Below are 13049 nucleotides of genomic sequence, written 5' to 3'. Positions count from 1 at the left end.
TTCAATTGAACCATAAAAGAAGAGCAATTAAGAATAATTGTCACCACGAGATTTCATCATATACAGACATGCATACCTTTTGAACCATTCCAATCGAGATGGTTAACAATTCTAAAAATTTTCTTTACCTTTGGACCTGCAAATGTTTATTAAAAGATGATCATGATATTACTGACTAATTGTTTTATGGGTTTAATTAGCTGATGGAGCTGATGTTATATAAAGAAGTCTAGTTTCGTATGATGTGCTGATGTACACTTATCACAGACAATTGAGACATTTATGGTTGCGTATGTTTTGCTATCAAAGTGGTTATCAATTCATGCTTAAAATTGTTAGTAACAAAGAAACTGCAAACGAGTCGAAGTACGTTTACTGCTGCTTTCAACTGTAAATCAATGTATGAAATGATGTGTTTTTGACTTGTTTAAGTGATAGTTAAACCACTGCATCGAGAAGTTATGAGATATAAACTCGAGGGCGAAGCCCGAGAGTTTTATCTCATAGCTTCGAGATATTGTGGTTTAACTGATTTAAACCACTATGTAATCTAATCTCAACACCTTTTTTACAATTTTCAAGACAAAATTTTCTCTTGGTTTTCCATTGCTTTCAATGGGTTTTCCTATTTTCATTTTAGGTTTCTTATCATTTTCATTTTCATTTTCATCAGTTCTAATCACTCTCTTTATCACTGTCTTTTGGTCAAACTGTGCATATTTGGTTAACAGTGTTAGTTAACTATTAAGTTAACCAATTTCAGAAAGGCATCATTTATACAATTTAATCATTTGATTAAATACTGGTTACCCTAAACGTAGTGGTTTAAATGAAAGTAAACAAACACAAATCACAATAATTGCAATAATAACTCAATCATCTTGAGTTGTATCATGAAACTTTGTTTTAGAAATGCATTTTAGGAAAAACGCAGCACAAATTAAAAGCATAAATTGTTTATTTTACAATCATCTGCTCCGTTCAAGTATAAGAAAAGATCTTACAAGGGAAGTGGGGCAAGTGTACAGTGAGAATTGGATGAAAAGTGTATAATTCTGTTATTCAGCATCTGAAGTCTGCAAATAGTTGGTTAGCATAGAAAGTTGAGAATGAAATTGTTCTTTTCTTATTCAAAATTCGTTCAAAGAGCATAATAAATAAAATAAAGTAAATATAATCGTATATTTAACCTCGCGTTACTTTTCAAAGCTCATCATTTAAATCTGAATAAGTCTTTCCCTGCTTTAGTAAAAATGTTATTGTTAATCATCCAAATAATATACAGTGCCAAATTTGTGTAAGAATTGAAACTAAACGGAAAGGATTTCAATGAAATTTTCTGCCAAGTTTGAAAGCCACGATTGAGCTACATGTCCGGAAATTAGTCAGAGATTAATCAGAATTCAGGCTACTAGAAAATTCACGTTTGCACAGGATAGGGAGAAAAATGCAGAATCCATATCATGCAGCATTGTGTTTGGGTGAACTATTTGGTTATTCAGGTTGATGGTTAAATGTTGGACTATGAATATATGAAAAACTGTCTTTCGAGTAAAGAGTTTGGTGAAAAATCTGGTGCATCAAATGTACATAAAGAGACCAAATTTGAAATCAATTTCGTCAATGTCCTCCACTGAAAATTTTAATTCAAAATTTGAGTCTTTAAATGTGAATTTGTGATCAGTCATGATCGGAAGATCCCCTTGTAAAAATTGACTTCAAAATTGGGTCTTCAGATGGGGCATTAAAATATCATAACTTATCATTGAAATAAACTTTACCAAAACTTGGCTCCTTAAAACCTTCCACTCACAAGCGAAATCTTCTCTTATTTAAATAAGTAATTATTATAATAAGATTGGAATATTGCAAAAAAATCATTAATAAAAGCCGAAAGATACATGCGAACTGGTTGAGCATATGCAACGCACTTTGTTTTTTTTGTAAACACACCAAATTTTTATCAAAATGGATACTTTTTAGTTATTGCAATGTTTTCAATCAATCTCGCCACTTCTTCTCGGTTATTTGAAGTCTTCATTTGTTTTGAAATTTCCTCAATTTTTGAGCGAATCTCGGTATTTTCAAGTAAATCGTCAACAGTCTTATGGATTTCATCTTCATCATATCCAAATGGATCGATTCTGTATCCAAGTTTCAAATCTTCAATCCTTTGTGCGTTATCCAGTTGATCAAAGCAACACGGAATTACAATCATTGGTTTACCAAAGAAGAGTGACTCAACGAATGAATTATTTCCACCGTGAGTTATAACCACGTCAACTTTGGGTAAGATAGCGATTTGATCGACATAATTATCGCCCCACATGTTTTCAGGTAAAGCCAACTCATCACCTTTAAAGCCTTTCGAGACGATGAAGCGATGTTTACTCTTAGAAAAAGTGTTGAGTAAACGCTTCATGAAAGATGTGTTCTGAGATCCTGAAGTCCCCATTGACAAGTAAATCAATTTCCCAGACTGATTTGTACTAAATTGTGGAACAATAAATTCTTTTGCATCACGTGTACGAATCGAAGAGTCTATGCCAATCCAATTTGGAGGCGGCGATCCTAATTCAACATAGTCTATCGCTTTTGGGTAGATATAAATACCAAGAAATTTGTCCGAATTATAAAAAGAAGTTGTTATGATTCCAAATGAAGAATACCACTGAAAGTATTTCTTGCATACTTCTAGACATTTTGATGATAACTTTTCTAAATGGCCTGACCACGAACTTTTATCACTATGGACAGATAAACCCAGTGAAGCTGGAAATCCTGTTGTCTCCGAATAAAGTGTTAATGGATTGGCTGAGAACAATAATATGCTTGGAATTGAAGATTGATAGAAGAGTGGAATAGGAAAAAGAATATCACCAATCAGAATATCTGGGTTTATGGAATCAATTATTTTTTGCAAACTTGAATTCAACAGCTGTAGCTCATCAAAGACCAGCGACATAGAGGCAATGGAGCTTTCGTCTTCAGCTAAAGGCGAAGTTAACTTTAGTTGCATGCTTTCCACTACGATTTCCGTCCATTTACTTTTATTTTTCGTTTCCATTTCTTTAAATCTATCTTCGTAATCTTCAAGAGCAATGAATTTCAAACCGTATTTTTCAACTTCGTCTTTATGCTTCAATACATTGGCAAAATAAACATCATTACCACGTTCCAATAACAAACTTGCAACACCAAGAGCGGCATTAAAGTGCCCATAACTTGTGGAAACAAGCAATAAAAAAATATAATTAGTCAAAATTTAAGTGAGCTTATTTAGATAAACGAAAATATCAAAATGGTTCAGTAACTTACTATTGATAATTTAATTAAAAAATAGTTAACAGTGGCATATGACTTACCCATTGATTGATGTTACCAGAACTTTGATTGGACTATTGTTCATCTTGAATTTAGTTGTAACACTGTTTGTTGGATAGAAAATGCAATAATGATTGAAGATGAAACGAGGTTTGCTTTATAAACATTTTTAATATCGATATGAAATTATCTGATCTAATTCAAGAGATTACTTAATAACACCTCAAAAGGAGCAAAGAAAGAGATCTCCTCCTATTTTAAGGTCGTGCGACCTGCGATTAGTCAACCCATTGTGAAGCTTTTTAGAGATTAGACTGAATCTTATTGAAAACTCTGTCATATGAACGAGAGCAATTGCACTGAAATGCTTCAGTTTTAGGCTTGTTTTAGCAGTGCCACTTAATCAACGAAGAAGTTGTCTATTGTACAGTGTATTGTGCTATTAAGAATGAATTTACGGCGCTTAACATCTAATTACTTCCACAATTTATCTAGAAAATTAATCATATGATAATTGCATGTTATTATGTAACAAAGTTCATAGAGTTTTTAAATTTTCAACATACTCCATCAAGATTTCGTTATAAGGTATGACTCCTAATTTTTCAAAATTGAATTGCGACAGCTAGACTAGAGTTACAGGCACCTTTCAACCGTTAAAATGAAGGTACACTTCTCAAGAATATGTTGGGAAAAAATAAACTGATTTCGACCTGAATTTGTGAAGTTATGGTCTTAAATAAACAAACGCGTCAAAATCTGATTTGCCTTACGTCAAAAATCATATGGCCAAAAATGGCCTAACTTGGCCTCAAAATCGTTTGAAAAGATGTAAATTGGCTAATATCACTCTGCATATTTCGATTAAAAGGTTCAGGTCACCATCGAACTAATTTGCAGGGGCATTCGATAAAAAAAAAGCTTTTTAGTAAATCGGAAAAAGACTTTGTAAAAAAGGACTTCGATTTCGAATATTTCAGTAGATTGTTCCAAAATAAAAGGTCAGCACTTCATCAAAAATGCCAAAATGTCCTTCTGATCTTTTATTTCGAAATGATTTATTGAAATATTCTAAATCGAAGTCCTTTTTTAAAAAGTCTTTTTTCAATTTACGAAAAATCCTTTTTTAATCAAATGTACATGACATTTAGTTCTGATGTTGACCTGAACCTTTCAATAGACCTATGTTGGGTTATTGCAGTCAAATTACACACATTTTTAACAACATTGATGCCAAGTTTGGCCATTTTTGAGTTTTCAAAGTCCTGGTGTGAAGTTGAAAATATATGATTTTTGACGCGTTTGTTTATTTAAGCCCATAACTTGATAAATTCAGGTCGAAATCAGTTTATTTTTTTTCAAAATATTCTTGAGAAGTGTACCTTCATTTTAACGGTTGAATGGTGCCTGTAACTCTAGTCTAGCTGTCGCAATTCAATTTTGAAAAATTATTCCAAAACATTAGGAGTCATACCTTACAAGATCCATGTGAACGTTTGGATGATTAGGAAATCAACAAGACGATTTCATTCTTTTGAACATTCGAATAATGTCAACATGCTCATTAATGCATTCTTTACGGTTTTCATATAGACTTGTTCAATGCTCGATTTTTGACAATATTTGTAATATCGTAATATTTATTTATTTTCGCGTATTGCAAGTTTTACAGTATAACAGTATTTGCTTTCAAATAAAATTGATGTTGAATCTTTATGAAGTCGTAAATGATCAAATGATCACAGGAGATATTTTTACATGGCTTTAGTCGAACGCGATTGAATTTTCAGATCAATACAAGGTCTTTGATTATAAGATTTGAATGACCAAAGATAGACTGATCGTGAACATGAGACAATTCAAAGATAAAATCTTTTCAATTATCCGTTTAATTGCTCTTCACCCATCTGGTTCAAGTAAAAATGGCAAATAATCATAATTTCGGTTCGTACAGTATACTATCAAATCAAATCCATCCTCAGTACGCACAATTTCGGTAAAACGCGTGCTATGAAGCCATTAGTCAGTGATTTTGAGTCTTTTTTTGATAATGAAATCAAATTTAACTATTTTTATATCTACCAATTATTTCATTTTGCTGCTACTTTAAAAGGACCTTTTTTGTTAAATCTCGTCTTCTGAATTGATGTTGATAAAATACTGATTTGCTCGAACTGTGCTTAATAGCAAGTACAGGATAGAACTATTATATTCATGGATACTTTTTAGTTCTGGCAATGTTTTCAATCAATCTTGCCACTTCTTCTCGGTTATTTGAAGTCTTCAATTGTTTTGAAATTTCTTCCATTTTTAAGCGAATCTCGGTATTTTCAAGTAAATCGTCAACAGTTTTATGAATTTCATCTTCATCATATCCAAATGGATCGATTCTGTATCCAAGTTTCAAGTCTTCAATCCTTTGTGCATTATCCAGTTGATCAAAGCAACACGGAATTACAATCATTGGTTTACCAAAGAAGAGCGACTCAACAAATGAATTATTTCCACCATGAGTTATAACCGCGTCAACTTTGGGTAAGATAGCGATTTGATCGACATAATTATCGCCCCACATGTTTTCAGGTAAAGCCAACTCATCACCTTTAAAGCCTTTCGAGACGATGAAGCGATGTTTGCTCTTGGAAAAAGTGTTTATTAAACGGTTCATGAAAGGTATGTTCAGAGATCCTGTGGTTCCCATTGACAAGTAAATCAATTTCCCAGACTGGTGGGTACTAAATGGTGGAACAATAAATTCCTTTGCATCTCGTTCACGAATAGAAGAGTCCATTCGGATCCAATTTGATGGCGGTGATCCTAACTCAGCATAGTCTAATGCCTTCGGGTAGATATAAATACCAAGAAATTTGTTCGAATCATAAAAAGAATATGTTTTTGTTCCAAATGAGGAATACCACTGAAAGTATTGCATGCCCGCGTCGTGCATACTTGATGATAATTTTTTTTGAACTGACCACAAACTTTTATCACTATGGATAGATAAACCTAGTGAAGCTGGAAATCCTGTTGTCTCCGAGTAAATTCCTAATGGATTGGCTGAGAACAAAAATATGCTTGGAATTGAGGATTGATAGAAGAGTGGAAGAGGAAAAAGAATATCACCAATCAGAATATCTGGTTTGATGGAGTCTATGATTTTTTCCAAACTTGACTGCATAAGCTTTAGCTGTTCAAAGAGCATCAACATAGCGGCAATCAAGCTTTTGTCTTCGGATGGCGAAGTTGAATTCAGTTGCATGCTTTGCACTATGATTTCCGTCCATTTACTATCGTTAGTCGTTTTCATTTCTTTATTATATGCATCGTTATAATCTTCAAGAGCAATGAATTTCAAACCGTATTTTTCAACTTCTTCTTTATGCTTCAATACATTGGCAAAATAAACATCATTACCACGTTCTGCTAGCAAGCTTGCAACACCAAGAGCAGCATTAAAGTGCCCATAACTTGTGAAAATAAAAAAGTATAATTAGTTAAAAATTTACATGAGATTGATATGATGATGGAAATCGACTGCAGCATACAAATATGATCGATAATTCAATTTAAAAATAGTTTCAATAACTGTATCATATGACTTACCCACTGACTGAAGTTACCAGAACTTTGATTGGACTATTTTTCATCTTGAATTTAGTAGCTGCACTGTTTGTTGGATTAATAACATTAATGGATTGAAAATGGGACGAGGATTGTTTTATAACCATTTTTGATATCATTTTGAAATTATCTGATTAGGTTCAAATATTGGTAAATAACATTTCAAAGATGCAAAGAAAGAGATGAGTCTCCCTTTTTAAAGGGATTTTTGTTGGTGCCATCTGCGATAAATCAACCCATTAGGAAACTTTTGAGAGATTAGACTGTATCTTATTGAAAACTCTGTCACATGAACGAGATCAAATGCACTGAAATACTTCAGCTTCATGCTTCTTTCACCAGCTTCACTAGATCAGCAAAGAAGTTAATCTATTGCATTATATAGCGCAATGTAATACTAATGATAAAATCGAAGATGTGAAGACGTCTTGGTGCTTAAAATCTGACTAATTCGGCAATCAATCTAGTAAATTAATCCTATGATACTTTTTAAACTTTGAACATACTCAAATGAAGCAAATTTTTCAAAATGAAATACCAATAGTTTCATGTTAAATAAAATATATAAAAAACTTGATAGACTTTTGCTTGATGAGTTCAGATTTTACTAGTTTAAATGACATTTTCCGGCTGAATTATCATAAATTTATTATTAAATTTGAAAACTAAACATCAGAATCATTAAAATTGAAAAACAGTCGAAAAGCCATTTCTATTGCTAATTGCTTCAATTTAATTTAAAATGGTGAAGTGAAAGAGTTTCTTTCTTGCGCCATCTTCTGACAACAAAAAAATTGTTTAGAAAACTAATTGTTTACTTAGGGTGAATCCGATCAAGAAAATTATTTAGATAAAAATTTTATTGAAATAAAATCTTTCAGTTAGATAAAAAATGTTTTTATCCAAACTAAAAACCAAGCTTTTTTCGTGAAAATAGCTGCGCTTTTTAGCTATTTACCTGGCTTTCTCTGAGTTTTTCCTTTTCTAATTCAAGAATAATAGTTTTTTTTAATTTTGTCTGATTTGGCTGGGTGTTAATAGCATTAAACTAATTAATGACAGATCAAAAACTAATTAAATTCAAATTTAAACTCAGCTCTACTACACCACGTTTTTCAATCAATGAAGGCGCAAGACAGCAATGTTAATAAAAATATGAGTTCGGAAAAGTTAAAAATGTGACGTAGTAAAAACGTCACACTTTTGTCACTCTTATCTTTTTTATTCACATTCCTCTCTTTTTATCTAAATAATTTTCTTGATCGGATTCACCTTTAATTGCATGTTTGAAAATAAGATTTTCTCGTGCAGGTTGGACCAGAATGTACATTGTAATTGTTTTTTAAAACTAACCAATTATTCATTGAATTGGATACTTTTTAGTTCTGGCAATGTTTTCAATCAATCTTGCCACTTCTCGGTTATTTGAAGTCTTCAATTGTTTTGAAATTTCTTCCATTTTTAAGCGAATCTCGGTATTTTCAAGTAAATTATCAACAGTCTTATGGACTTCATCTTCATCATATCCAAATGGATCGATTCTGTATCCAAGTTTCAAATCTTCAATCCTTTGTGCATTATCCAGTTGATCAAAGCAACACGGAATTACAATCATTGGTTTACCAAAGAAGAGCGACTCAACAAATGAATTATTTCCACCATGAGTTATAACCGCGTCAACTTTGGGTAAGATAGCGATTTGATCGACATAATTATCGCCCCACATGTTTTCAGGTAAAGTCAACTCATCACCTTTAAACCCTTTAGAGACGATGAAACGATGTTTACTTTTGGAAAAGGTGTTGATCAAACGTTTCATCAAAGATATGTTCAGAGATCCTGAAGTTCCCATAGACAAGTAAATCAATTTGCCAGTCTGATTGGTACTAAATGGTGGAACAATAAATTCTTTTGCATCCCGTGTACGAATCGAAGAGTCTATGCCAATCCAATTTGGAGGTGGCGATCCTAACTCAACATAGTCTAATGCCTTCGGGTAGATATAAATACCAAGAAATTTTTCTGAATCATAGAAAGAAGTTGTTATGATACCAAATGAGGAATACCACTGAAAGTATTTCTTGCTCACTTCTAGCAATTTTGATGATAACTTTTCTAAATGGCCTGACCACGTGCTTTTATCACTATGGACAGATAAACCCAGTGAAGCTGGAAATCCTGTTGTCTCCGAATAAAGTCCTAATGGATTGGCTGAGAACAAAAATATGCTTGGAATTGAAGATTGATAAAAGAGTGGAAGAGGAAAACAAACATCACCAATCAGAATATCTGGTTTGATGGAGTCTATGATTTTTTGCAAACTTGAATTCAATAACTGGAGCTCCTCAAAGATCATCGACATACCGGCAATGAAGCTTTCGTCTTCAGCTAAAGGTGAAGTTGACCTGAGTTGCATGCTTTTCACTACGATTTCCGTCCATTTACTTTCAGCAGTCGTTTCCATTTCTTTAAATTTATTGTCATAATCTTCAAGAGCAATGAATTTCAAACCGTATTTTTCAACTTCGTCTTTATGGTTCAATACATTGGCAAAATAAACATCATTACCACGTTCCAATAACAAACTTGCAACACCAAGAGCGGCATTAAAGTGTCCATAACTTGTGAAAACAAACAAACAACATAATAGTATAATTAGTTAAAAATTTACGTGAGCTTAGAGTTATGATGAACGAAAATATCAAATATGGTTCAGTAATTTACTATTGGTAAGGCAATTGAAAAATAATTTTTATTAACTGTATCATATGACTTACCCATTGATTGATGTTACCAGAACTTTGATTGGACTATTGTTCATCTTAAATTTAGTAGTAACACTGTTTGTTGGATAGAAAATGCAATAATGATTGAAGATGGAACGAGGTTGGCTTATAAACATTTTTATTATCAATATGAAATTATCTGATTTAATTCAAGAGATTACTTAATAAAACCTAAAAAGATGCAAAGAAAGAGACTAATCTCCTCCTCTTTAAAGGGATTTTTCTTGGTGCAATCTGCGATAAATCAACCCATTAGGAAACTTTTGAGAGATTAGGCTGTATCTTAATGAAAACTCTATCACATGAACAGATCAAATGCACTGAAATACTTCAGCTTCATGCTTGTTTCACCAGCTTCACTTAATCAACAAACAAGTTAATCTATTTCATTATGTATCGCACTAATCGATACTAATGATAAAGTTCATAAAATAAAAGATGCGAGGTCGTCTTGGTGCTTAACATCTGATTACATCTTAACATCTGATTCGGCAATCAAGTAAATTAATCCTATGATGGTTTTCAAACTTTGAACACACTGATGTCCAACCAGCTCCTTCAAATGAAACAAATTTTTCAAAATGAAATACCAATGTTAAATAAAATATATTAATATAAAAAACTTGATAGACTTTTGCTTGATGAGTTCAGATTTTACTAGTTTAAATGACATTTTCCCGCTAAATCATCATAAATTTATAATTAAATTGGAAAACTAAACATCAGAATCATTAAAATCAATTAAATTAATATTGCATGCAACGAAAGACAGTCAAAAAGGCATCTCTATTGCTAATACTTTTTTCTTGCAATCATTACATTGGTGTAACAATTAAACTTGATCGTCTGCTCGACTTCGAACCGTTTTTCTAGTTTTTAAGCAATAGATGGCTTCTTTCCTTTTGTAAAATTAAACGTTTAATTACTGTATTAATTGCTTCAATTTAATTTCAAATGGTGAAAAGAAAGAGTTTCTTTGTTGCGCCATCTTCTGACAATGAAAAGAAATTGTTTAAAAAACTAATTCAATTGCAGGCTCTTCTTCCTTTACTTTACTCTTTTCCTGAAAGTAAGTCAGTGATTTTAACTACATGGAACTGTGATTGTACTGAATATGTTCTCCTTCAGCATACATATTATAATTATAAAATATATATTGCTTGAAAGATTGACTGTATCCTTGTCATCCAATGTCGTCGCGTGTATTAAATATCTTTGATTGACCATCATTGTGCTGCTGCCTTACAAAGAACTTTTTAGTTGGATTTCACTTCTGATCAGCTCAACTGTCATGAATTAATAACAAGTATCGAATAAACTAGTAGAAATGAATTTTATTTGTTACACAGTGTATACAACAATAGAATCGATGATTTTCTGGTGCAGGTTGGACCAGAATTTACATTGTAATTGTTTTTAATACTAAACAATCATTCATTTAATTGGATACTTTTTAGTTCTGGCAATGTTTTCAATCAATCTTGCAACCTCTTCTCGGTTATTTGAAGTCTTCAACTGTTTTGAAATTTCTTCCATTTTTGAACGAATCTCAGTATTTTCAAGTAAATCATCAACAGTCTTATGGATTTCTTCTTCATCATATCCAAATGGATCAATTCTGTATCCAAGTTTCAAATCTTCAATCCTTTGTGCATTATCCAGTTGATCAAAGCAACACGGAATTACAATCATTGGTTTACCAAAGAAGAGTGACTCAACAAATGAATTATTCCCGCCATGAGTTATAACCGCGTCAACTTTGGGTAAGATAGCGATTTGATCGACATAATTATCACCCCACATGTTTTCAGGTAAAGTCAACTCATCACCTTTTAAGCCTTTAGAGACGATGAAGCGATGTTTACTCTTGGAAAAAGTGTTGATTAAACGCTTCATGAAAGGTATGTTCAGAGATCCTGTGGTTCCCATCGACAAGTAAATCAATTTCCCAGACTGGTTGGCACTAAATGGTGGAACAATAAATTCCTTTGCCTCCCGTATACGAATAGAAGAATCCATTCGAATACAATTTGAAGGCGGCGATCCTAATTCAACATAATCTAATGCCTTCGGGTAGATATAAATGCTGATAAATTTGTCCCAATCATGAAAACCAGTCATTTTGATCCCAAGTGTAGAAAGCCATTGAGCGTATTGCATGCCAACTTTCGTAAGACTTGATAACTTTTCACGATAAGCTGGCCACAAACTTTTATCGCTATTAACTGACAAACCAAGTGTAGCAGGAAATCCAGTTGTCTCCATATAAAGCGATGATGGATTGGCTGAGAACAAAAATATGCTTGGAATTGAGGATTGATAGAAGAGTGGAAGAGGAAAACAAACATCACCAATCAGAATATCTGGTTTGATGGAATCAATAATCTTTTGTAAAGTTGGATTCAACAGTTTAAGCTCCTCCACAATCATCATCAAAACGTTACTGTAGTGTTCGTCGTCATCTAGAGGTGAAATCGACTTGAGTTGCATACTTTTCACCACACTTTCCGTCCATTCATTTTCCATTTTAATTTCTTTATTATATGCATCGTTGTAGTCTTCGAGAGCAATGAATTTCAAACCATATTTCTGCACCTCGTCTTTGTACTTCAATAGATTAGCAAAATAGACATCATTACCACGGCTGGATAGTAAACTTGCAACACCAAGGGCGGCATTAAAGTGCCCATAACTAGTGAAAACAAACGAACAACGAAAACAATAATTTAATACAAAATTTACAAAAGCATGTCAAGACAATCAACTGAAACGAACAAAATCGCAACAGATAATTTAACTTAATAAATGTATTGTAACTATGACAATAACTTACCCATTGATTGATGTTACCAAAACTTTGCTTGGACTAGTGTTCATCATGAATTTTTTAGTAGCACTGTTTGTTGGATAAATAATACTAATGATTGAAGATGCAACGAGAGTTGCTTTATAACCATTTTCATATCATTATTAAACTATCTGATTTAGCTCAAGAGATTTTCAAGCGCCATCTAATATTTAATAACCGGCTCGTTATCGCAACTTTCGAGAGATTAGACTGTAACCTTTTCCTGTATTTAGTCACATAAACTAGAGCAAATGCACTGATGGCTCAATATTCGCGTTTATCAGCTTCATTTAGCTTTACCGAGAAGCTAATCTATTGCATAACAAGAATAAAAGATTAAATTCAGTTCTGGTGTAACTTAACATCTGTTTGCTTCAATCTGGTAGATTAGCTGAATGGTGATTACATGTTACAATGAATAAAATTTTATTCCAAAACTAATCGTTTCAAGTCACTCAGTGATTCGAAGA

The 13049-nt window shown here is 32.6% G+C and overlaps 4 protein-coding genes across 4 annotated transcripts; all 4 read right to left on the bottom strand.

The window, feature by feature from the left end:
- Positions 1 to 1963: 1963 nt before the first annotated feature.
- On the bottom strand, positions 1964 to 3409 carry LOC107360697 (uncharacterized UDP-glucosyltransferase YdhE-like). Its single transcript, NM_001323109.1, has 2 exons — positions 3366 to 3409; positions 1964 to 3224 (listed from the first exon to the last, which is right to left on the bottom strand). The coding sequence occupies exons 1-2, from the start codon at positions 3407 to 3409 to the stop codon at positions 1964 to 1966; spliced, it is 1305 nt and encodes a 434-aa protein (NP_001310038.1).
- A 2127-nt stretch (positions 3410 to 5536) lies between these two features.
- Positions 5537 to 6971, bottom strand: LOC107360694 (uncharacterized UDP-glucosyltransferase YjiC-like). The gene is made up of 2 exons (NM_001323106.1): positions 6928 to 6971; positions 5537 to 6791 (listed from the first exon to the last, which is right to left on the bottom strand). The coding sequence occupies exons 1-2, from the start codon at positions 6969 to 6971 to the stop codon at positions 5537 to 5539; spliced, it is 1299 nt and encodes a 432-aa protein (NP_001310035.1).
- A 1334-nt stretch (positions 6972 to 8305) lies between these two features.
- On the bottom strand, positions 8306 to 9766 carry LOC107360695 (uncharacterized UDP-glucosyltransferase YojK-like). The gene is made up of 2 exons (NM_001323107.1): positions 9723 to 9766; positions 8306 to 9566 (listed from the first exon to the last, which is right to left on the bottom strand). Exons 1-2 carry the CDS (start codon positions 9764 to 9766, stop codon positions 8306 to 8308), a joined length of 1305 nt encoding a protein of 434 aa, NP_001310036.1.
- Positions 9767 to 11165: 1399 nt separating this feature from the next.
- Positions 11166 to 12608, bottom strand: LOC107360696 (uncharacterized UDP-glucosyltransferase YjiC-like). Its single transcript, NM_001323108.1, has 2 exons — positions 12565 to 12608; positions 11166 to 12423 (listed from the first exon to the last, which is right to left on the bottom strand). The coding sequence occupies exons 1-2, from the start codon at positions 12606 to 12608 to the stop codon at positions 11166 to 11168; spliced, it is 1302 nt and encodes a 433-aa protein (NP_001310037.1).
- Between the last annotated feature and the right edge of the window lie 441 nt (positions 12609 to 13049).

Source organism: Tetranychus urticae, chromosome 2 (assembly GCF_039701765.1).
Source record: "Tetranychus urticae isolate SD_2017Ah chromosome 2, NJAU_TeUrti_SD_1.0, whole genome shotgun sequence".
Classification (NCBI taxonomy): Eukaryota; Metazoa; Arthropoda; class Arachnida; order Trombidiformes; family Tetranychidae; genus Tetranychus; species Tetranychus urticae.
This window is presented reverse-complemented; position numbering and strand designations above follow the sequence as displayed.

Excerpts from the sequence above, each read along its gene's own strand:
- LOC107360697 (NM_001323109.1), bottom strand. The coding sequence starts at position 3,409 with ATGAACAATAGTCCAATCAAAGTTCTGGTAACATCAATCAATGG. Across the intron at positions 3,225-3,365 it reads CTGGTAACATCAATCAATGG|TTATGGGCACTTTAATGCCG; the intron begins GTAAGTCATATG and ends TGTTTCCACAAG.
- LOC107360695 (NM_001323107.1), bottom strand. The coding sequence starts at position 9,766 with ATGAACAATAGTCCAATCAAAGTTCTGGTAACATCAATCAATGG. Across the intron at positions 9,567-9,722 it reads CTGGTAACATCAATCAATGG|TTATGGACACTTTAATGCCG; the intron begins GTAAGTCATATG and ends TGTTTTCACAAG.
- LOC107360696 (NM_001323108.1), bottom strand. The coding sequence starts at position 12,608 with ATGAACACTAGTCCAAGCAAAGTTTTGGTAACATCAATCAATGG. Across the intron at positions 12,424-12,564 it reads TTGGTAACATCAATCAATGG|TTATGGGCACTTTAATGCCG; the intron begins GTAAGTTATTGT and ends TGTTTTCACTAG.
- LOC107360694 (NM_001323106.1), bottom strand. The coding sequence starts at position 6,971 with ATGAAAAATAGTCCAATCAAAGTTCTGGTAACTTCAGTCAGTGG. Across the intron at positions 6,792-6,927 it reads CTGGTAACTTCAGTCAGTGG|TTATGGGCACTTTAATGCTG; the intron begins GTAAGTCATATG and ends TATTTTCACAAG.